At 57.1% G+C, this 21,100-nt stretch overlaps 5 protein-coding genes across 5 annotated transcripts; 2 read left to right on the top strand and 3 right to left on the bottom strand.

Moving 5' to 3' along the window:
- The first annotated feature begins 157 nt into the window (after positions 1-157).
- Positions 158-1,868, top strand: B0T26DRAFT_58179 (histone deacetylase-like protein). The gene has a single exon (XM_060435590.1). The coding sequence runs from the start codon at positions 314-316 to the stop codon at positions 1,802-1,804; it is 1,491 nt and encodes a 496-aa protein (XP_060303046.1). The 5' UTR covers positions 158-313; the 3' UTR covers positions 1,805-1,868.
- Positions 1,869-2,653: 785 nt separating this feature from the next.
- On the bottom strand, positions 2,654-4,468 carry B0T26DRAFT_635834 (major facilitator superfamily domain-containing protein; the record flags this gene model as incomplete). The annotated part of the gene is made up of 3 exons (XM_060436765.1): positions 2,654-3,246; positions 3,331-4,209; positions 4,273-4,468. 3 exons carry the CDS (start codon positions 4,466-4,468, stop codon positions 2,654-2,656), a joined length of 1,668 nt encoding a protein of 555 aa, XP_060303045.1.
- Positions 4,469-8,680: 4,212 nt separating this feature from the next.
- Positions 8,681-12,630, top strand: B0T26DRAFT_746113 (uncharacterized protein; the record flags this gene model as incomplete). The annotated part of the gene is made up of 3 exons (XM_060444658.1): positions 8,681-11,289; positions 11,364-12,052; positions 12,125-12,630. The coding sequence occupies 3 exons, from the start codon at positions 8,681-8,683 to the stop codon at positions 12,628-12,630; spliced, it is 3,804 nt and encodes a 1,267-aa protein (XP_060303044.1).
- A 770-nt stretch (positions 12,631-13,400) lies between these two features.
- On the bottom strand, positions 13,401-15,015 carry B0T26DRAFT_687450 (eukaryotic phosphomannomutase). Its single transcript, XM_060440937.1, has 3 exons — positions 14,610-15,015; positions 14,065-14,522; positions 13,401-13,957 (listed from the first exon to the last, which is right to left on the bottom strand). The coding sequence occupies exons 1-3, from the start codon at positions 14,706-14,708 to the stop codon at positions 13,705-13,707; spliced, it is 810 nt and encodes a 269-aa protein (XP_060303043.1). The 5' UTR covers positions 14,709-15,015; the 3' UTR covers positions 13,401-13,704.
- Positions 15,016-17,097: 2,082 nt separating this feature from the next.
- B0T26DRAFT_631666 (Sodium/calcium exchanger protein-domain-containing protein) lies at positions 17,098-20,202 on the bottom strand (the record flags this gene model as incomplete). The annotated part of the gene is made up of 2 exons (XM_060436379.1): positions 17,098-17,428; positions 17,495-20,202. 2 exons carry the CDS (start codon positions 20,200-20,202, stop codon positions 17,098-17,100), a joined length of 3,039 nt encoding a protein of 1,012 aa, XP_060303042.1.
- Positions 20,203-21,100: the final 898 nt, after the last annotated feature.

Raw genomic sequence — 21,100 nt, 5'->3', positions numbered from 1 at the left:
ACCACACCCTCGACGGCCTATTATCTATCCATTCCTCTTGAGGACGGATCATAGAGGGAAAGGCTCTCCACTGCTCTGCTGGTGGTGTTTTCACCGGTCTGTAGTTGCGCCAAGGCGCGCTGCCCAGAGCTTGTTTCTTTGGAATTCTCTATCAGATCAAGGACCCATCCGAATCCAGTTCAATCCGGCTCGGATTTGTCTGGCCTGTCTGGAGCTGGAGCCGGAGCCGGAGTCGGAGCCGGAGAGAGAAATAAGGAAGGCAGTTAGATAGCTTCGCCGAGGCTGGTGGTGGAGCTGCCCAGGTCGCGCCGCCATGGATCCGGCGGCGTACAGATACAGGCCCCCAAAGCCCAACTACCTACCGCGCGATGTCGACGTGGATGAGCCCGTCGTCGAGGAGTACCATATGCCCATGGGCCGCGCCGATGACCGGGAGAACGCCATCTTCTTCAACCGCATGAAGCGCACCGCCATGGAGTCCAACATCGTGCGGCCCAAGGGCTACACCGTCTCGTACCACGCCAACCCCGAGATGGAGAAGCACCACTTCGGCCAGACACATCCCATGAAGCCCTGGCGTCTAACCCTGACCAAGAGCCTGGTCTCGGCCTACGGCATGCCCTTCGCCATGGACAACTACAACACGCGCGCCGCCACCTACGAGGAGCTCAAGTCCTTCCACGCCAGCGACTATCTCGACTACCTGGCTACCGCCCCGCCTGAAGACCAGCCGCGAGATATCGACAACCCAGACAAGGAGGTCAAATTCAACCTGGGCGGAAGCGACTGCCCCTTGTTCCACGGCCTCTACGACTACTGCTCCATGTCTGCGGGGAGTTCTATGGACGCTGCCCGCAAGATCTGCAACAAGCAGTCCGACATCGCCATCGCCTGGGGCGGCGGCCTGCACCACGCCAAGCGCTCCGAGGCCTCGGGCTTCTGCTACATCAACGACATCGTGCTGGGTATCCTGCAGCTGCTGCGCTGCTACCCCCGTGTCCTGTACATCGACATCGACGTCCACCACGGCGACGGCGTCGAGGAGGCCTTCTTCTCGACCGACCGCGTCATGACCGTGTCCTTCCACAAGTACCAGCCCGAGGTCTTCTTCCCCGGCACCGGTGGGCTCGACGACAACGGCCCTAAGAGCGAGCACAACCCCGGGGCCCACCACGCCATCAACGTGCCGCTCAACGACGGCATCACCGACGAGCAGTACGAGTCGCTCTTCCAGGGCATCATCGGCAAGATCAACGAGCACTTCCGGCCCAGCGTCATCGCCCTGCAGTGCGGCGCCGACTCGCTCGCCGGCGACCGGCTGGGCCGCTTCAACCTGCAGGTCCAGGGCCACGGCGCCTGCGTGGCCTTTTGCAAGCGCCTCGGCATACCCATGATCATCTTCGGCGGCGGCGGCTACACGCCGCGCAACGTGGCGCGCGCCTGGGCCTACGAGACGTCCATCGCCATCGACTGCCAGGACAAGATCGACCCCATCATCCCCCAGCACGCGCCCTGGCGCGAGCACTTCATCCACGACACCCTATTCCCCACGCTCGAGCAGATCCTCGGCGAGCCGCGCGCCAATCGCAACACGCAGAAGCGCCTCCAGGAGATCGTGCAACACGTGCACGAGCAGCTACGATTCGTAGCTCACGCCCCCAGCGTCCAGTCCCAGATCATCCTCCCGGACCTAGGCGGCATTAGAGACGACGTCGAGGACCGCATCCGCGAGGAGAACGAGGCCAAGGACGAGAACCTCCGTAATACGCGCGAGGAGGGCGTCGGCGACCCCATGGAACTCTGATGCTACTTTCTGTCTACCGTATCCCCCGAGAGCCAAGAGCCAGAGAGATATCGCCGTTCTGTGCGCGTCTTTGCTGTACTAACAAGTGCTACTTCGTATTCAACTCCCCACCACCCCTCTATTCTGTATTATGCGTCATATATATGTTCGCATCTTATGCGTGTATGGCGTGATAGAAGGAAGGATTGAGAAGTTGATATCAGACACGACTTTAGGGGTAGACAACAATCCCCGCGCTCGGCGACGTGGGAGACATTTTGACAAATTAGCTTCACTATGAATAAGGGTGGAAGGGAGTGTTTGTTTGTTAACCAGCGTTTTCGTTTCCAACCCAGCGGCATCGTCGTCAAAATGGGAAGGGTGCCACGAACATTCTCCTGGCTGCTACTATTCTAGCCGGTATGGAGCAATGGATATGTAGCGAAAAATGGTAGTGCTTGCTTGCCCTGCAGAAACACATTTGTGTCGACATTGCCAGATAGATACAAACACGGTGAACAGTGAGACAAACAAAAACATAAAACGTATGTTCGCTTGCCCGTCAAAACACACTCAGTAACCTAGTCAACATCATTTTACGCCGGTGCTATGTTTTACATGTGTATCAAAGACAGCAGCGGGGGGGGGCAGCAATAAAAAACCAAAAACCCCCAAAATCGGAATGCTTTTCGTGCCGACAATAAGACGACCAGGAAATAAAAACGTCGGCCCAAGTTGGCCCCGTATTTTCAATTAAAATGGCATATGAACAACAAAATGGCTCATCACTAAATAGACAGCTACGTAGTTCGCAAGAGAGGATTCGCTGAGAAAAAAACTCGTTTCCGCATCTCGCCTCTATCAATAGCATCAGCCCCAGTGCGGGGTGGAAAAAGCGGTTTGGGCCTCTTCCTCGAGCATCTTGCGCTTGATGTGCCTCGACTTGACAGCGACAAAGGTGACGAGGGCAATGCCGATGGCCAGGCCGGTCGACAGCAGCATGAGGTTGACGGGGACGGGGTTGCCGCCAAAGGTCTCGTGGAAGAGGTAGTCGAGGCCCGACTGGGAGAAGTTGAAGAGGCCCGAGAGGCAGATGATGGTGCCGTAGACCTTGCCAAAGGTGCGGAAGCCAAAGACCTTTGCGCTGTAGTCGGAGACGGCCGTGTAGTAAAAGGGGCGGTAGAGGACGAAGAGGCAGATGTTGGCGTAGGCGGACCACATCTTAGGTATCACGCCAAAGAAGCCAATGGTGGTGGCGCAGGCGACGAGGGCCGTGAGCACCGTCACGGTGCTGGTGCGGTCGAGCACGAGGCCGATGAACGGGATCGACAGGATGCCGCCGAGCGGGAGCGCAACATCGAAGAAGTTGTTGAGTTTGATGGCCTTGTCGACAGACCCGAAGATGGCCTCGTATTGCGGGCGTATGGTGGCGACAAAGTAATTGATTCTGGTCATCTGAATGACTATTTATGTGAAAAATCCAACAGTAAGCGAAACATGCATGCGAAAAGCATTAAGCGAAAATAGGGGGTTTTGTGTGACCCTACCGGTAAACATGCAGATGAGAATGAACCAGGGCGACTTGATCTGTTCCATTGACGTATGCGTGTGCATTACTCCCCACACACCCGATATCTCGTTCTTGCGCTCTTCGCGCTTCGCCTGCTTGTCCGCCTTGGCTGAGCCGAGCAGGTCTTGAATGCCGGACACCACCTCCTCGCGGTGCTGTCTCTCCTCTTCGTGGAGGAGAGCAGTATGCTCGTCAATCTGGTCATACGGGCCGTCGTCGGGAATAGGTTCCTCAATTTCCTCAACCAGTTCACCTACCGTCTTATAGGACTGGGCGGGCAGCAGCGTCAGCTGGATGACGATGATGACAACAGGCACAACGAGGTAGGCCAAGAAGAAGCGTCTATGACCAAAGGCTCTACCCGACTTCTCGTAGACGATTCGGTATATCAAAAACAAGGCACTGGATGCGTCGAAGGCGCCAGTAAGGAGGGCGAGGATGAAACCCGAATTCCGGGGAAAGGCATTGGACAACTGGAAGGATGAGATGTAGGTGAATGGGCCGCCCAGGGCTAGAAAGAGGTAGCCAAAAAGCAGGCCATCAAAGGGTACTTTGTTCTCAAACGACATGAGAAGGGCGCCGATTGCGAGGAAGACGCAGCCCAGCATGCCGCACACGCGTGGGCCATAGCGATCGAGAATGGCTCCCACGGGCAGGGCGGCGACGTTGGTGGCAACGGCGGCCACAGTGAACATGAGATTGAGGTGAATCTCAACACATGTGTCCTCGCTCACAGATCCGTCCTGGCAGACATCTCGGTAGGCTCCCTCGTCCTTCAGGACGGGTTTTATGGCGGCATAGCCAAAGACGATACCGGCAGAGAAGAGGCAGTAAAAGACCGTGGCAGTGACTTGGACTAAACGAAATCACGTGGTTGGTTTTCAGGACGAAAGAGAGGGAGAGATGAACAAGGACGTACGCATTCGCTTCCATTTTGGCACTTCAAAGGCACCCACGGCATGAATTTGCTCGAGGGCCGGAGGATCCCATGATTGCGGGAGAGGGTTGAAGCTCAGCTTGCGGGAGCGAGCCGAGGCATCGGAGCTCCTCCTAGACCGCTGGTCGTTTGGGAGGATACTGAAAGTCTCGAGAGACGAGACGCGGTTTAGAGACATGCCAGGCCAGCTGCTGTGAACGGCGACCGTGAGTGAGTCAGGTTCACGTTCCTACCAAGATGCGAGAGGGAGAGATAGATAGAGATAGGCGGCGAGCTTGGTCGTCCTGTCCCTCCAAATCGACAGCCGCTGTCAGCTAGCTTTTAATTATCTTCAATAACTATCCAACCGGGGCTCTTAGTTCGCCAATAGGCCCTGGAGGGGTCGATAAGATCAATGTAGCTCCCGGAGGGGCCTGCAAGGTGGAGATAAGAGAGTTTCGAGACTAGGGCGGAGGGGTGTGGAGGGGAGTTGGCGAAGAGATACCCGAAGACCCTTGTGCCCATGCACTCACTCCCATCACTCACTGCACAACATGAGGAGCCAAATGCAAGTAGGATTCCCAAGAGAAAACGACTTGAACGACAGCTCTGGGACGGTCACGGCTTTTGATAAAACAGAAACAAATCACGTCATAACAAAAGACAATGATGGGGCAGTGGGCGAGACGGAGCCTGCGAACGTTGCCTCCAAGCGGGGTTCATGTTATATCATGCACCCAAACTCGACCGAGAGGATGTAGCACCCACTAGCTTGGCGACGTGACTAACGCGGCCGACAATGCGAGTCTCGGCATCCGTAGAGTGCGCCTGGGTCGAACCTTCCAGCTTTGCTTCAGTGCTAGAGTTGAAGGAGGCTAACTTGCAAAAAAAATTATCTGCCCAATTCTTGGGTTTCTATCTCAAAAAGCACCTTCTTAACTTCTTCACCTGTCGACTCGGTTGAAGAAGGAACGAGGAGGGGAGGCGGGTGTTGTCGTCATGAGCTCTGCCATTGGTACCCCCAAGCTCCGACGACCGGATTGCCGTTTTTAATTCGCCTAACACCCTGGAGCCTGGCTGAGCCGCCTCGACCAATCGATCGGCAGTTCTTACATTTCTTACACAGTATGGAATATACAAATGCTCGAGACAGACAGCAACTCAGTTAGTATAAAACCGGCAGCACTGCTCCTAGCGGCATGCAGGCCCCCAAAAAAACGCCCGCAGACTCTGACCCTGCCTTAGGTAGTACCTTAGCTATACGGGGCCCGTGTATAGCCGAGAGTGCAAGCAGCAAATGGAAGGAAAATAAACCAACTTGCGGTAACATGGGATGGCTTTGCTCTGGCACTGTGAAGAGCAGAACACGGCAGTCTTGTCATCTCATGAACATTTCCCTGCCTTTCAGGTATTCCATCTCCGGTGTGGCTGACGCGTCGGCAACAAACCCGGGCAAGCCTCGACAGTGAACGGGCAGTGGAGTTTTTTCCCGAAGCCGAGGCTTCAACCCCACAGCTCGGATTTAAACCAGATAATAAGATCCCATCGCAAGGAATGAACGGCATATTGCTGGCGTCGTGGTTTTTGAATGTTAACAAGTAAATCTCTTGGGGGCTTTTGGCGGCAGCCCGACTGTGCGACTATACGCGTAGCAACGTAGGACAAATTCTAACGGCTATGCCCTTTGTCCCTCATTACATAATGATAATCGAAGCTTCAATATGTAGTGGCATTGCGAGTAGTGGACGCGTAATAGTTACTGCGGGTCTTGCCACCACAGATAGACATAATACCACCAAGATAAAACCTCACTTTCAGCTTAAACCGACTAGTTATTCACTTATGCGAGACGATCTTATTACTTCAGCCTTTTGTCTACATCGAGACGCTTTGAGTTTAAAGAGATTTACATAGATAGACTATGTGGAACTTAGGTATATAGCGGGCTAGTAGTAGAGCGAGAGGAACCACGTGAGCTTTCTAGGTTAGTAGAATATGGATAGCAATATGAGCAAATCTGACTGTGATTGCCCGCAGCCCTAAGCCCAGTCTTGTAGACGCTGTCGTGGATTCCCGTCGTCGTTGTTGTCGGGACCCAACTTCAAAGTCACTCGGCAAGCCGCCGCCGAGGCCGTCTATCAGACCCCCTATTGGCCCGCGTCGGTCCGCTGGGTGATGGTATGGCCAAACGCAATAGATATCACTATCCCCATTTCCCGGGTCACGCCCGTCGCCCGCAGCGTTGCAGGGCAGAAATAGCCGAGTTTGTTGCCAGAGTTGACCCATCTGAGACTTACCTCTCTTTCCATCTGCGAAACTGATCTACGCATCTCCCATGGCACGTCGGAAAATAGCTCAACTGCTTTTCAACTGCACTCACTCACATTGCTCCCTCCCCGCATGAGCTCTGCTCTGGTTACACATGCGCGACCGTTGAGAAGGGTCTGGCCGCGCCACGAGAGGCTGTACGCGACGAAGTCAGGCAGCTGTGCCAAGGAATCGGCGCATTACCGACTCAGAAGTTGTTCGAAGAGGTGGGCTCCATCTCCATCTCGGATTCTCCACGACGCCACTGGCCTCTTGGTGTCCTACACTTGCGATTTTGGCGTTTTCTGTCCTCCCCCATTCGTGAGAGAAAGGGACATGCTTCGAACATTCGGACTCATCGGCGTCGTTGATGCGTTGCATAACCTCCCTAGGGTTGTAGCAATGTGCGCACAGGAATATTCCGACAACGCTATACTCCTCTTGCCTTACGCCCACCTGCGCTAACCTCACTGATAGAGGCGGGGTCCAAAAATAACTCGATATTCTGTAGACTTACTACCTCACATATTGCAGAGTTGGGACTTGACCTAAATGGGAGCAAGGGCTGGCCCGCCCGCAAAGCATGGATTCCAAGTCTGCCTGGTCTGGTCTGGCTCTGTTTGAGCGAGTTGGGGGTTTGGTTATCACCACACCACCTCCAGACCAAACGGCAGGCAAATCGAGTGCCCCGCCATTAGCTTCGAAGCTATTGCTTGGCAACAGCAGCAAGTCATCACCCACCTCCCGTTGCTTCTCACCAGTAAAAAGTCCGACAATAAGTGCGGGGCCCGTACTGTGTCTGCCCAACTCCGCCGTCTGTGTTCTTTTTCGGGTTTTGAGCCCCAGAACTGGACGGCATGTTTGTCATCCTTCGACTCTCATCAGTCTCGAGCGCCCGCCGAGTGGTGGGGTCCTTGCGTGTCGCGACTGCCACACCCGGCTGATGGAGCTGATGGCGCGTTTGAAAAGGGTCTAGCGGGGCCTCTCCATCAAATGTGAATGCATGCCATTTGGGCCAATGCCAGGGGCCGCAACCGCCTGCAACTGCGACCGCGAAGCAGGCGCTTGCCCTTCCCGTTCAATGGTCGGCCACGCCCAAGCCTTTTAAAGGCTGTAAGCGCTGACGGTGCGAGGCCAATCACGGCATCTTGCCGTCTGGAGCGCGCTCGCCAACCCCTTTGCAGCACTGGGCTGCACCGCACCGACAGTGCTGTGCTGTGCTGTGACTGCCCAGCACCGGACTGCAAACCAAGGGAAAAAGTATCCACGGACAGATTCCGTAAGGTGAGGGGAGGGGAGGGAGGTAGTGCCACCACCAGATGGCTTCTCCCGCTGGCTGCCCTGGCCCCCCCCCCAGTTCAAGTTCCCCCGTTGCGAGCCCCTGTCGCGGTGCGCACCCATGTCCCTCCATGTCAGGTCGCACGGCGGGCTGCCTGCGCACGCATCGGCTGGGGGAGGGAAGGAGGGGATGGCCGCATATTGACCACCTCCTTCCCGGCATCAGGGCTCCTGTCAGCCCAGGCTGGATGGACATTGGATCTGGACATCCATTTGGGCGGACATTTCGACACCTGACGGGACGCTGCTGCTGTTGCTGCTGCGTTTCTTGTTTCACTCGGGCCGTCTCCTACCTCCATGCTACTTGCCTTGCACCCCTCAAGCTATCAGCCGGCTTCTTTTTTGTTTTATCTCGCCACTACCTAATTACTGCCCTGCCTTGCTCCCGTGGAACGCCTCGTTGCAGCAGCCAGGTCAGGTCTCGTTTTCGGGTTGCAGCAAGCATCGCCGGCCTGGGCCACCTCACAGCGTGCGCGGAGCGGGGTTCGTCTGGGCACTCGGCACTCGCAAAGCTGATTGAACAGGAGCAATAAGCCTTCTCGACTTCGCAGCACGCACACACTCGAAACCCGAAGCTGGAAGCTCCAAAAATAGCCTCTTACATACATCTATCTGCTGTGCGCCGCTTTGCGCCTGCCCGTTCGTTGCCCCGAGAAGTCGAAATTCGACACCGAGGCGGAAACAGAAACAGAAAGAGAAGAAAAATAAGCAGCGTGCCGGCGCCGCAACCTCCATCCCCCGCGTGTGAGGAGGATAAGCCGCGGCCATGGCTTCGCGATCTCGTGATCTGCCCGACGAGGAGCTCTTTATGAGCCGACCCGGCCCGGCCGCTGATGACTGCGACAGCCCGACGGTCGAGCCGCTCAGGATATTCAGGCCCCTGAGTCCCAGGACCCATCCTGCCGACAAGCCGGCGGACCGTTACAAGTTCCCCGCCCCTCCGTCGTCATCGTCATCGCCCGCGCCCTCGTCTTCTTCCTCGTCCAAGCCCACCATCGCCTCGCTACCCCCGCTGCCGTCTTTCCCTATGTCACTCGGCGCATCCAGCTCCGCCGCCCCCTTGCCCTATCCCGACGACGACGGCAACCGCAGGCCTACCCAGGCCTCCAAGCCCTCTCGGCTCCCGTATCCCGACGACAACCGCAGGCCCTCGCTGCCTCTGAGCACCTCGTCGCAGTCTAGCGATGGTCCCGGGCGCCTTGTCACAAGCCCTATCGATAAGAAGGGCAGCGGTCTTGCCGAGCGGCGCGGTACGGTTCCCAGGCCTCTGCAAAGCCCCGACAGCCCTAGCGTGGACAGGGAGGAGCTCTTCGCAAAGCCCCTGAGGAACCCCGCAGTTTTGGCTGCATCGGCGCCATCCGCCGCCCCCGCAGCCACCGCCGCTCCCGCAACCAAGATATCTAACGCATACCAGCAGAAGCCTTACTATCCTCCGCCGGGCGGTGCCGTCGGCCCCCGCGCTAGCTCGGGGCTTCAAGTTCAGGAGTCCAACATCAACCGCTTCTCGTCGACTGCCTCAACATCGACTACTCGTGCGAGTCGTGGGTCGCCTCCTCCCCCTGAGACACCCATTCTCGAGCCGGGCTCGCTGCCTGGGGGTGGCATTGAAGCGCGTTATGCGGCCGCGGGTATCTCGGGGACCGCAACCCTCAACAGCCTCAGCCTCCAGGCTCCGAGTGCGGCCGCTCAGTCGCGGCTGGCCCAGTATGGCAGACAGAACTCGAACCCCCCGGCACAGCCTCAGCCGACTCGGCCGTGGACCCCGACTGAAACCCCCGACCAGCAGCCCTTTGGCCCTCCAACAGTGTACCAAGGCGCCGATCTGGTTGCCAATCCGCCAGCGCAGCAGAATTCGTTCAACCTGCCTGCGAACCCCAACCCGGCCTCAGCTACGCCGTCGGGCCCAGCGCTGCAGGTGAGCGTTCTGGAACAGGATTTTCAGCGCATGCAAGCCTCGACTCCACCTCCTGCCTACACGAGCGTCAACCCTTCGGCCAACTCGTCGCAATATCCCTCGGAGAAGCAGCGGCCAACCCAGGCAAGCCCCAGCGCGAACGCCAATGCTGGCCCCAATCTAGCATCCCACCCGGCAATGGCCTCGGGTGCCAGGACCTCAGCCCGGCCGGGCCCAAGCTCAAGCCCAGCTCAGGGAAGCTCGACACAAAAGCCCGTGCCGTCTCCCTCTCCGGCGGCTCACCCTGCCGTGGCTTCTTCGTCCTCTCAGCTTGCGGGTCATCCCGCCTTCGCCAACGACACCAAGCCCGAGGCGGCAACAAATGGGCAACCAGGGTTAACGCACACCCCCTCGCTTCTTGCGGCTGCTACGTCGCCTCCTCCTCTCCCAGAGGGATGGATCGCGCATCTTGACCAGGTCTCGGGCCAGTACTACTACATCCATCTCGCCACCCAGGCCACACAGTGGGAGTTTCCCAAGGGACCCACCCCGCTTCACCATAATGAGCCCGTCCCTCTGTCACCGGCAGCATCGACGTATGGCAACCCCCTCGGGTCGCCGCTCCTTGGCGGCGGCAAAGCCGGGCTCAATTCCCCCATGTTCCATCCGCAGACTCCCGGATATGCCGAGAGCATCATGAGCGTTGCGGCCTCGGCCACGCCTTCGACGGCAGGATTCACCGGGCCTCCCCCAAGCGCCGGTGTTGACGTGTACAAGGTCATGCCCACAAATGGCGTCTACTTTGGGCCCTACCTGCGCTATGTAAACATGGATCTTGAAAAGGGCGTTTGGCTGGGCAGCATCATGATTGTGACAGACGCGCCGCAGCCTCCCACAATCCACATCCATCTGAGCGTAGATCTGTCCCCCAACCCCCGCCAGCTAATCCCGCGCGGCATCTACACGCACCAAAGATGGTCCTTCTACAAGTACGATATGGATTTGCAGATGTCGGAGCAAGGTACCGAGCGGTGGACATATGCCGTGACGTCGCATCTTGGGTGCACTCGCTACGAGTTTGCCGTGGCCGGCCGCTACGAGGTGGGCTGGCGCATGATCGCTCACTCTGGCAACGACTTCTCTCCCAGCACCAAGCAGGAAGAGCGCGCAAAGCTCGGGGGCGTTGGCTTCATGTGGAAGGATATTCTGCAGAAGAACATTGAATGTGGCGGCTTTCACGTCCAGCTTGGCCTTGGCGACCAGATTTACGGAGATCGGCTGTGGAAGGAAGTCCCCATCTTGCGGCAATGGCTGGCAATGGGAGGGAGAGAAAACCGTAAGACGGCTCCCTGGACGGCGCGGCACGAGGAAGATGTCTCGCACGCGTATTTCCACTACTACACCAGCCACTTCGACCAACCATTTATGCGCGAGGCCTTTGCCCAGATCCCGCATGTCCTGCAAATTGATGACCACGATATGTAGGTTTTGGCGGCTCCTTTACCCCGATAAGTGTACGCGGTGGCTCGACTCTTGTTTGCTAACCTCATCTCAGCTTCGACGGCTTCGGCTCTTATCCCGACTATATGCAGTCCTCTGCCATATTCAAGAACATTGGCCGCATTGCAATTGAGATGTACTTGCTGTTCCAACATCACACGACTGTCGAGATACTGCGGAATGTCAGCTCGGACATGGACCTCTTCACCATCACGGGGTCCGGGTGGCACTTCCTCAAGTTCCTAGGCCCTGCTGTGGTTGTCGTTGGCCCGGATTGCCGCTCCGAGAGGACACAGAGCCGTGTCATGGCTGGGCCTACCTACCAAGGCTTGTTTCCCAAGGTTGCTGTGTTGCCGCCTAGCGTGCAGCACTGCATCTGGATGGTATCTGTGCCGGTGGTATATCCGCGTCTGGAGACGGTGGAGACATTGGCCAACACATTTGCAACGGGAAAGAAGGCCGTCAACACGACGTACAACCTCCTCGGCAAGGTAACAAGCTCGGTGGCGGGCGTCGTGGGCGGAAAGGAAATGGTCCAGCACGGCTTCAAGGAGGTCAAGAAGGCGGTTGGAAAGTCCGGGCTCATGGGCAACGTCCTCAACCAGTTTGGCGAGTTCGACATTGCCGAGGAGCTGAAGGACCTGTGGACACATGAGTCTAAGGATCTAGAGCGGACATACTTGATCCGAACTTTGCAAGGGATCGCCCAGCAAAAGGGCATCCGGATGACGTTCTTGTCAGGAGGTAAGACACGGACACCCCTACCAACATGGCCGTTTCGCGCGTCTAGCTGAGATACTAACACTTTGCTTGCAGATGTTATCTGCTGCGGGGCGGGCATTGTTCACGACCCATCGCACCCGAGCGACCACAAGACCATGTACCAGATTATTTCAAGTCCGGTCGTGGCGGCACCGGCAAGCAACTACCTGCTCAAGATGCTGCACAACAACAAGATGCTGTACGTACCGCTCAACGGCCACAAGTCGACGCACGAGGTCAGCGACACCAAGGAAGACATGATGGAGATCTTCCACACGGACGCGTCGGGCGCCGCCCGCGAGCACAAGAAGCTCATGAGCCGCCGCAACTACGTTGCCATCGTGGCCTATGACCCCGACGCGCTCAACGGCGGCCAGCAACAGCAGCAGCAGCAGAACTATGCCGCCAGCATCGCGAGCGGCCACTCAGGCGGCGGCCACGGCAGCGGCCTCAGCAAGCTAAGCTTGGCCGTCGACTTTGTTGTCCAGGGCGACGGCGCATTCGCTGCGACGACAAAGTACGGGCCGGTTATTGTGCCTCATTTGGAGTTTGGCCACTAGAACTTCTAGGCTGTCTCATTTTCCCATCTTCCACTCTCAGCATGTAGACATGGCCGACTAGTATTCTCCGAGGAAAGGATGCCACTGATTTGCACGATTTGCGTTGGATTTCTCTTCTTTTGGTTGGTCTCCTGTTGAGGATGTTCACGTTTTCTTGAATGACGGCAGTTAATCTTCGTTTCTCTATATGTGCCCTCGGTTTTTTTTTTGTAGTTGGCGATATTTCACGCTATCTAGATGGAGTGAGAGAGAGGGCTTTTCCCCAGCGCATATTGATGTTGATGTTGGTCGAATCTATATACGGCATTATATGTGTAACCCATGGCGACCGGTGATGAGTGACGGATGGCAGGCAGCTAGCTGTAGTAGCGGTGGTCCGAGGTGAGGTGAGAGGAATGGGCAGTGAAGTGAAGTCGAGTGCTGTTCGGATGGAGCTAGGTTTGTTTTGGGAGGAGAGACGCAGCAGAGAGAAAGACAGGCAGAGGTTTAACGATTGAAATGCAAAAAAATGAATAGCCTTTTTATACAATCCTACCTCTTTCCACTCCCATCTCTTCCACGGGGGCGGGGGAATGCCGTGCGTATACCGATAATGCGACCCCCCTGCCGCCTCCTCGAGATGCATATCGACGAGCTTGAGATCCATCTGCCAAGAGTGTAAAACTAGGTGGTTAGTCGGTATTGAATAAGCAGCATACATCTATATGGTCTGTCAACAGACTGGATTGATCTGTCAACCGCCATCCCCTATTGCTAGGGGCGACCAGAGTCTCGCTTTCTGCTTTTAACGTGTATTTCATTATGGCATGGATGAGTGCTAGATGCTAGCTGCTAGATTTGACCTGGACCTTTCTCTTTCCTTTATCCTCCTCTTGATCTAGATGGATGAGGAAATGTCTTTTTGTTTGTTTTGTTTATTCTCTTCTCTATCATCTCCCCCCTTTTCACCCCCTTCTTTAGACCAAACTTACCATTTCAATCTCAACTTTTATTTTCAGACCTGACCGGGACGGAGGCGGGGGTATGGCACTGAAAAAGATATAATTCTTTTTTTAAAATTTAAAACTTCCCCCTTTACAGACCAAACAGTGCCTTGAGCTCGGCGATGGTGTCGTCGGGCCCCGTGACCGAGTGGCCGATGGTGCGGGGGTCCGAGTAGATCTCGTAGTCGTTGCCGCCAACCATGGTCTTGTCACCAAAGAAGTGGATCATCGTGTACTGCACGCCGCCAGGCTTGCGCGCCTCGTTCTCGAGGTGCTGCAGGCAGTAGGTCTTGTCCCACCCCTTGGGGAACACGTCGAACGAGATTTGGCCGCCGATGGAGAAGCTTTTGGAGGACAGATGTTAGTCCAAGGGGGAATGTGCGTTGGGGGGATTACAAAAAAGGGAAACCCATTGCCTGGATGAGACACAGAAAGGAAAAAAAAAACTCACGTCAACCCCAGGTGTGCAAAGCGCTCGCGCAGCTTCTCGACGAATGCCTTGCGCACGCCGTACACGTTGTCGTAGGCGAGGAAGTCGAGGCGCTCCTGGTTGGAGGCGTTGCGCCCGATGGGCGAGATGTTGACCATGCCGTTGCGGAACTCGACAAAGGTGCCGCGCTTGACGGGCAGGTCGAGGTCGGCCAGGTAGTGCAGCACGAAGCGCACGAGCTCCTTGTACGGCTCCTCGCCCAGCCACTGGATGAAGCTGGTAGACGCCAGCGACGCGCCCTCCTTGAACGCCGTCAGCCCGTTCTCGCTGAAGCAGAAGTCGAACAGCGTCGTCACGTTGACGTCTTGTGAGAGGGCGAGCTGCTCCTGCTGCTTGGCCAGGTCGCTGCCGCCGACGAACCCGATCGCGCACTTTTGCCGCAGCCGCGCCAGCAGGTCGAGCATCTCGGGCGAGACGTCCTGTTATTCGGCAGTGGTGGTGGGATCAGCATGGTCGTCTCGTCTCGGCGGAGGTGCAAGGATGGGGAAGACAGTATAGAGACGTACCTGTCGAGCAGGAGTGAGGGTGCCGTCGACATCGAAAAGGCAGATGGTGTTCTTGAGCTCGCGCTCGGCTAGCGGCGGGTATTGGTACGGGGAAGCCATTTCGCAGACTGCTGAACGTATTTATGTGTATTTAGCTAGCAGGCAGTTTCTGACCTTTGTTGCTTTCAATTGTGTTGTCGACAAGTTAGTTGCACAACGACGGCGGCGGTGGCCACGACACGACGACGTGGAGGGGTTACGAGGCGGTCAGGACAGGGTGGGAAACACTGGGAAGCGCGTCTGGTGAGGGGTCAATTCGTCGACCCCACGTTGGAGGATTGGGCGAGGGGTAGCTGTAAGCCCCTTGCAGGCCCCACGACGGCTCCACGAAATGGGTGGCTTGATGCTGGCCCCCCCCCCCTAACCCCTCTCTGTGCCTCGCCAGCTTCAAACAACATTTGTAAAGTCAAAGGGGTAGGTAGCTCAATTCCAACAATTGTACAAAAGAAGACATCGCCGAATATCGAAAGAAAACAGGAGAGCACGGGGAAAAGTTTCAATTATTCAGCTATAGCTCAAATACATGGCAATTAAATTAATTGCTTGCCAAACCAGTAAGGAACGGTATTTATTATGGCCATGGAGGGTACCTCAGGTAAGGTATTCTCATGTGGCATCGTACCGCATCACACGCAGACTGACCGGCTGCTTACTCCTCGTCCTCTCGGCCGAACTGGCCGTGCGACTGTTGCTGGCCACCGTATCCAGAGCCCGAGAATCCCGAGCTGCTGTTCTCATCGCGCCGCCCGCTCTGGCTGCCAAAGTTGGAAGCGTCCCTGCCTTGGCTACCAGACTCGCGTCCTTCTCTCCTGTTGTTGTTGTCGTTGCCATAGCTAGGCGCGCTGTCATTGTCGTCGCTGCGGCGGCCGTTGCCCGGGCCACCACGGCGCTCATCGCCCTGGCCTTGGCCGTAGTTTCCGGCCCGGCTGTCCTCCCTGTCCTCGTTGCTGCCAAAGGGCTTGCCGCCAAAGCTGCCCGTCTGGCTGTTCTCGTCCCTGCGCTCCCTCTCGGAGCTTCCGCGACGGGGAGGGCTTCCGGACCATCCCTCGTCGTTGCGGCTGGGCCGGTTGCCCTCCTGGCCGAAGCCTCCCGCCTGCTTGTTCTCCTCGTCCCAGCCGCCACGCGACGGTCTATCGCTGTTTCCGTAGCCACCCGTCTTGCGCTCATCGGACTGATTGGCCGCGTTGTTATTGCCGGCGTTGTTGCCGAATTCCTGCTGCTGGATTAGCATCTCGTAAAGCCAAGAGTCTGGTGTTTGACAAGTGTTGCTTACCGAAGGGCGCTCCTCGTTGCTGTCCCGTCTGTCGGACTTCTCCGAGTTGTTGTTGTTGTTGTTGTTGTTGTTGTTGTTGTTGTTGTTGTTGCTGTTGTTGCTGTTGTTGCTGTTGTTGCTGTTGTTGCTGTTGTTGCTGTTGTTGCTGTTGTCGTTTTCGTTGTCGTTGCGTCTTCCGCCAGTAAAGCCGGATACAAAATCCTTGCCAACGGTCTGGGCGTCGAACTTGCCATCGCTGGACTTGTAGGCCGAGGCCGCCTTCTTGGCTACGTTTCCAACCTCCTCGTAGTTGATCTTCTTGTCTCCCGAGCCCTGCTGGCTGTCGTAGGCCTTCTTGGCTGCTTGGCCAACGTCGGCCCACTCCCGGCCACTGTTCTGGCTGTTGTTGTCCTTGTTGTCGTCATTGGAGGATGAGTTGAGAGCGGACTGGGCCAGGCTGCTGATCTTGCCGAAATTCATGATGGGCGGAGGCTAATATGACCTTGTCTGAGATTGGGGTATAGATGAGGTGTAGATGAGGTGTAGATGAGGTGTACACAGATGAGGGGTGTAGAATGGCTTGGGTAGATGATGGCTGGTAGGCGAGTGCTGCTCTCAATTCCAGTCGAAACATGTGAGGCTTATATAGGAAAAATCCGCACTCTATTCTCCATACCCAAGAGTATCACAAAGCCCCGCTCTGTCGCCATCGGAACCCAGACCAGCTGATAAGTACAGCTGCGCCACCACAAAACGAGACAAGACGGAAAGCGGCCTCTTCGCCGGCAAAGACGATAATTCGTTGCCCACCCAAAGTGGAGCCCGCTGCATGCTTGTGGTGGTACGAGGGCTTGTGATCGGATGCAAATTGGCAGCTACGGCGTAGACAACGAAAGCGTGGCAGCCGACGATCAAGGACTTTGGCGTTGCGCCATATCTCGAGCAGATCACAGACAGACGGGGCCCAGCCTAGCTAGCGCCTGCGGGAGACAGATGCATCTCGGGGTGATCGAGCATGACCAGCTGAAGCTCTGCTCAGGTCCTGCCCGGATGGAGCCGCTAGGGCCATTGCGGGGAGGGCGAGGCCGCCATAGGTTAGACCACATGGAGAGATCTCCATCAACGCATCCTCCCTACGGACCCTGCCCGATTGCTCGTTGCCAACGGCGATGGCCGTCGCGTCCCTCCGCACGCCCATCACGCCTCGTCGGCCCAGGTGCCCGTGAGCTCGAGGACGAGATTCACAATCGTGCTAACCGTCCAAATGGCAATCAGGCTCCAGCCTATTTTCCGGCTCATGATCCAATTGTTCGAAGGGACCACGATCAGTAGAAAAATCAGAGTCAGCAGCACCGTGATGGCCGAGATCATCAGCGTGCCGCCGACCTCGATGCTGTAGGGTTTGTAGTGAATCGGGTTCTCGGGGTGTTTCTTGTGCTTCTTGTTCGCCGACGAGATGCCCATCCAGGCTCCGCCAATACCCACGCCAAGCAGAATGTTGAGCATTGGACCCCCGAAGCACGCAGCCCTTTTTCGCTTGTTAGTTATCCGCGGCAGCCGAAAACAGTGCAGGGAGGGAGGGGGTACAACTTACAATGCCATGACCGGGTGTCCAAGACGGGCGACTGTAACATCGGCCACGAGGTCACCCAGCGAGTTGCCGACTGCAAATATCGTCAGGCCCAGAATGGCCTCGGAAATATTCAGGATCACTCCAAATGTCTTTAGCACCCCGACCACCTCTCCCGCAATGGTGGAAATCCATGCAACGCTAATTACGAATCCGAGATAGCACAAGAGATAGTGGTACTTGGGCTTCTTGTCAGGAGTGGTTGTGAGGAGCAGCGCCGCGAAAAGACAGAGAGACAACAGCAACGCGTATAGCACTAGCTTGATTAGCACCTTGCCGGGCTGCTCCAGGTCTTCAGCCACGTTGGCCCAGCCGATTACGGCGACAAAGAGTGGGCCGGTGAAGATTTGTAGGGCTACGAGCCATCGGTTCCAGTCCGACGAGTCCTCCGTCGACGTACATGTAGTAGCACGATCGAGCTCAAGATGAACAGGCATCTTTGCTATTTGCGGGGTCTCGACACTTATTGGAGACTGGTCTTGACCTGACTCCTCCGGAATCGGGTCTTCGGATAGCGGCGGCATGTCCCCGTCTACAAGCGATGACGTTACCCGAGGAGGCGACATGAGGGAAGCCACGGATTGAGCCCGGCGGCGGTACTCTTGCCATTCCGTCTCGGGCTCGATCCCGTCCCCGTCAGAGACCGAAACGGGCATGGCCGTGTTCCCAACATGGCCGTGGGCTGGGGGGCTGGCCAAATCAAGTTCCGATTCGTCATGGTCGGGTTCAGTCTCGACCACCGGCAGCGTTGTAACTAGGACAAAGATGCTGGGGACTGAGATGAGGCTGATGAGCTTATCCCACAGACTCTTGTCGCCCCACCCTTGCATGGTCGGGAAAATAGTAGCCAGAAGAATGTGAGGAGGTGGCAGGAACTGGTAAGGCCACCAGCCAATAGGTCTCGGCTCCTCCACGCGGTCGTCAAACCCGCGAGTCGAGGCACGTCGTCTCTCGGACGGAAAGGGAAATACAAAGGCAGCCTGATCCTGGCCCTGGTGTACAGGGGTCAACACGCTGGGGGATTCAAAGACAGGGAACGAGGCGGCGGACGGCGAAGTCTGCCCACTTGAGCCGCCGCTGGGCGAAGGAATCCGTAAGTTTAGGCTGTGAGGTGATGGGGACGGTTGTAACTGCTGCGATGCAGGGTCGAGGCCGAGGCCATTCGGCGGCGCAAGCCTCCCATCCACGGTTCTAGCGGCTGAGCTTGTCCGGGTTCCGGTTACCCTCTCGGACGCAGGCCGCCCGGGGCTGTGGGATTGGAGATTCCGAGGCGGGTTTCCGTTGGACAAGGCTCGCTCTCTTGTGGAGTAGACGGCATGCGCCGGCAGGGTGTTTGTCCGTAAGCGGCCCCGTCCAACCTCGGTGCGGTCTCGGCCAACCTCGATAGAAGAGTTGGAGCGTTCCAGGCCGGGGCGGTCCGAGTAAAACCTCCCGGGCAACGGCCCCAGATGCATGTTTCGAGCCCTGTGCAGCGAGGAGAGAACGGCCCTGAACTCCAAGACGCCCACTAGACTCGGCCTGATGGGGGTGATGGTGGTGTTGCTCCGGCCCCAGCGAGGGCGGTTTACGCGCATACTGCTCGTCATTTCGGCCGCCGCGTGCACTTCGCGCTCATCATCGTCGTCGTCTCCCTGCAGCGCGGGTGTCAGGCCGACACCGTCAACCTCTATCCTGGGAGCCCGCTCCAGCATGCTGATGTCGGCAGCCTCGGGAGCACTGTAAGAACGGCCTCCCACGGGGGCAGCCTCGTCATCATCGGGGGCATCGCGGTAGGGCTCCAATTCTTCGGCAGTGCGGCCGGGGCTATGAAAGTGTGTGCGCGAAGCAACATCCCTCAAGCGCTGGCGCCGCCTCCTCAAGGCGAACCAATGCCAGCCAACAACAGTCACTACGTAGAAGAGATAAAATCCAATCATAGTAAAGCACTCCCAGAGATGAAGATGGCCGTCAGCCAGGAAGACCATGGTGAAGCTGACGGCGACGATAAAGAAGATGATGTCGCGCACAAAGGTCCGCTTGCTGACCTTGAACTCGCGGACCAAGGCCATGGACCCGGCAACGACGGCGGTGATGAAGCCGGCAGCACCTATCAGTTCGCCAACCGCCATGCTGCCGCTGTTGGAGCCCATGGCGGCAAAGGTGCTGAAGACATCGGGAGAGCCATTGCCAAGGGCGAGAAAGGTGACGCCGGCCAAGCTCTCGCTGAGGCCCAGAACGCTAGCAATGGTGCTCAGGTTGACACTGAAGAAGTCGCTGGCGGCGACGCCGATGGTGGTGAAGAGCAGGCCCAACCAGAGGGCCAGGACGACAAAGGCGACGGGACGGGCATTGCCGGGCGAGCAGTAGTAGAAGGCGAGGTAGTGGATGAGACCGGCCTCGTCGTCGCTGCAGTGGTTGAGGACGAAGGCGCACTGGTCCTGGGCGTAGTGCACAGCGCGACAGTCAACAGCGACGGCGCCGGCGCCGGCGCCGGCATGTTGTAGAGACAACTGGGGGCCGGGAAATTCGGACGACCGCGCGTCTAGAGGCGCTGCTCGGCCATGGTGACGGGGGCGGGCGACGCGCAGCACAGGCAGGACGAGGGCATAGGCGGCGATGAGCGAGATGAGCAGCGTCGACGCGACTGCGGGCCGAGTGCTGTATCGGCTCCGCCGCCAGCGAATCGGCTCCATTGTGCCGCCGTCAACGTATCATACCATTGCGAACGCAAGCATCACCGGGGCGAGACGAGAATGAAGTCGGGGAGCAAAGAGCGCCGGTGATTTATTCGCATGCATGCAGCGTTTGCGCGTTCGTCGCAGTCTTGTTTGTTTGTTTGCTGTGCTTCGTTTAGGTAGCTCTGTATTAGGTTGTTGTGTTATGAGATCATTCTGCCAACATTTCGAAACTCGCGAGACGGCCAAGTACGGGCGGTTAGGTAGGATTAAGGTCTCTTCGGTGTTTTGCGACTCGGACAGCAGCAACACCATCGACCCTTATCTTACGACGTTAAAGCCAACCTTCCTTGCGGCGGGTGGCGCCTGAGCTACATACGTAAGGTGCTGAGGTGCGGCCCCGGCATGGCCTGGCCTGGGCCGCGGCCTCCAGCTAATAAAAGGTGACCTCAGGTGGTGCCAACAAACAGACAATGGAACCCGACTTGGCCGTCTGAAACAACCTGGAAAAGACTTGGCACTTGGCGATGCAAGCGTGCTGTGCTGTGCTCTCAAGAACCTGGAACCCGCTAGTACCAGCTGGACAGATACACTGTATGTACAGACAAGTCGCGAGAAGATGCACGGCTATTCATACATACTGTATGTACGTGCCTTACATAGGGACGACATACCAACGTACATGATGCACGAGCTCCGACCTGCAACAAGATGGAAAGGGAACCCGGGGAAGGCGGCGCTAAGGAAATCTAGTCTGGTTATTATCTGATCAGAGACCGATGGGTTGCTGATGATTGACTATCGAATCGAGACTGAATAATACAAAAGCACAGTATGGAAACTCAGGCGGGAACAGCCATAGAAATTGATGGTAAATACCTACCATACGTATGATGAATGGCGCAGATGAGTGCCG

This window comes from Lasiosphaeria miniovina, assembly GCF_030549165.1.
Source record: "Lasiosphaeria miniovina strain SMH2392-1A chromosome Unknown B0T26scaffold_1, whole genome shotgun sequence".
In the NCBI taxonomy this organism is placed as follows: domain Eukaryota; kingdom Fungi; phylum Ascomycota; class Sordariomycetes; order Sordariales; family Lasiosphaeriaceae; genus Lasiosphaeria; species Lasiosphaeria miniovina.
This window is presented reverse-complemented; position numbering and strand designations above follow the sequence as displayed.

Bases quoted from the DNA above. Each gene is read 5' to 3' on its own strand.
- B0T26DRAFT_687450 (XM_060440937.1), bottom strand. From the start codon at position 14,708: ATGGCTTCCCCGTACCAATACCCGCCGCTAGCCGAGCGCGAGCTCAAG. The intron at 14,523-14,609 runs GTACGTCTCTAT...GCCGAATAACAG, and splicing joins CCCTCACTCCTGCTCGACAG to GACGTCTCGCCCGAGATGCT. The intron at 13,958-14,064 runs GTGAGTTTTTTT...GTCCTCCAAAAG, and splicing joins TTTGCACACCTGGGGTTGAC to CTTCTCCATCGGCGGCCAAA.
- B0T26DRAFT_58179 (XM_060435590.1), top strand. From the start codon at position 314: ATGGATCCGGCGGCGTACAGATACAGGCCCCCAAAGCCCAACTACCTA.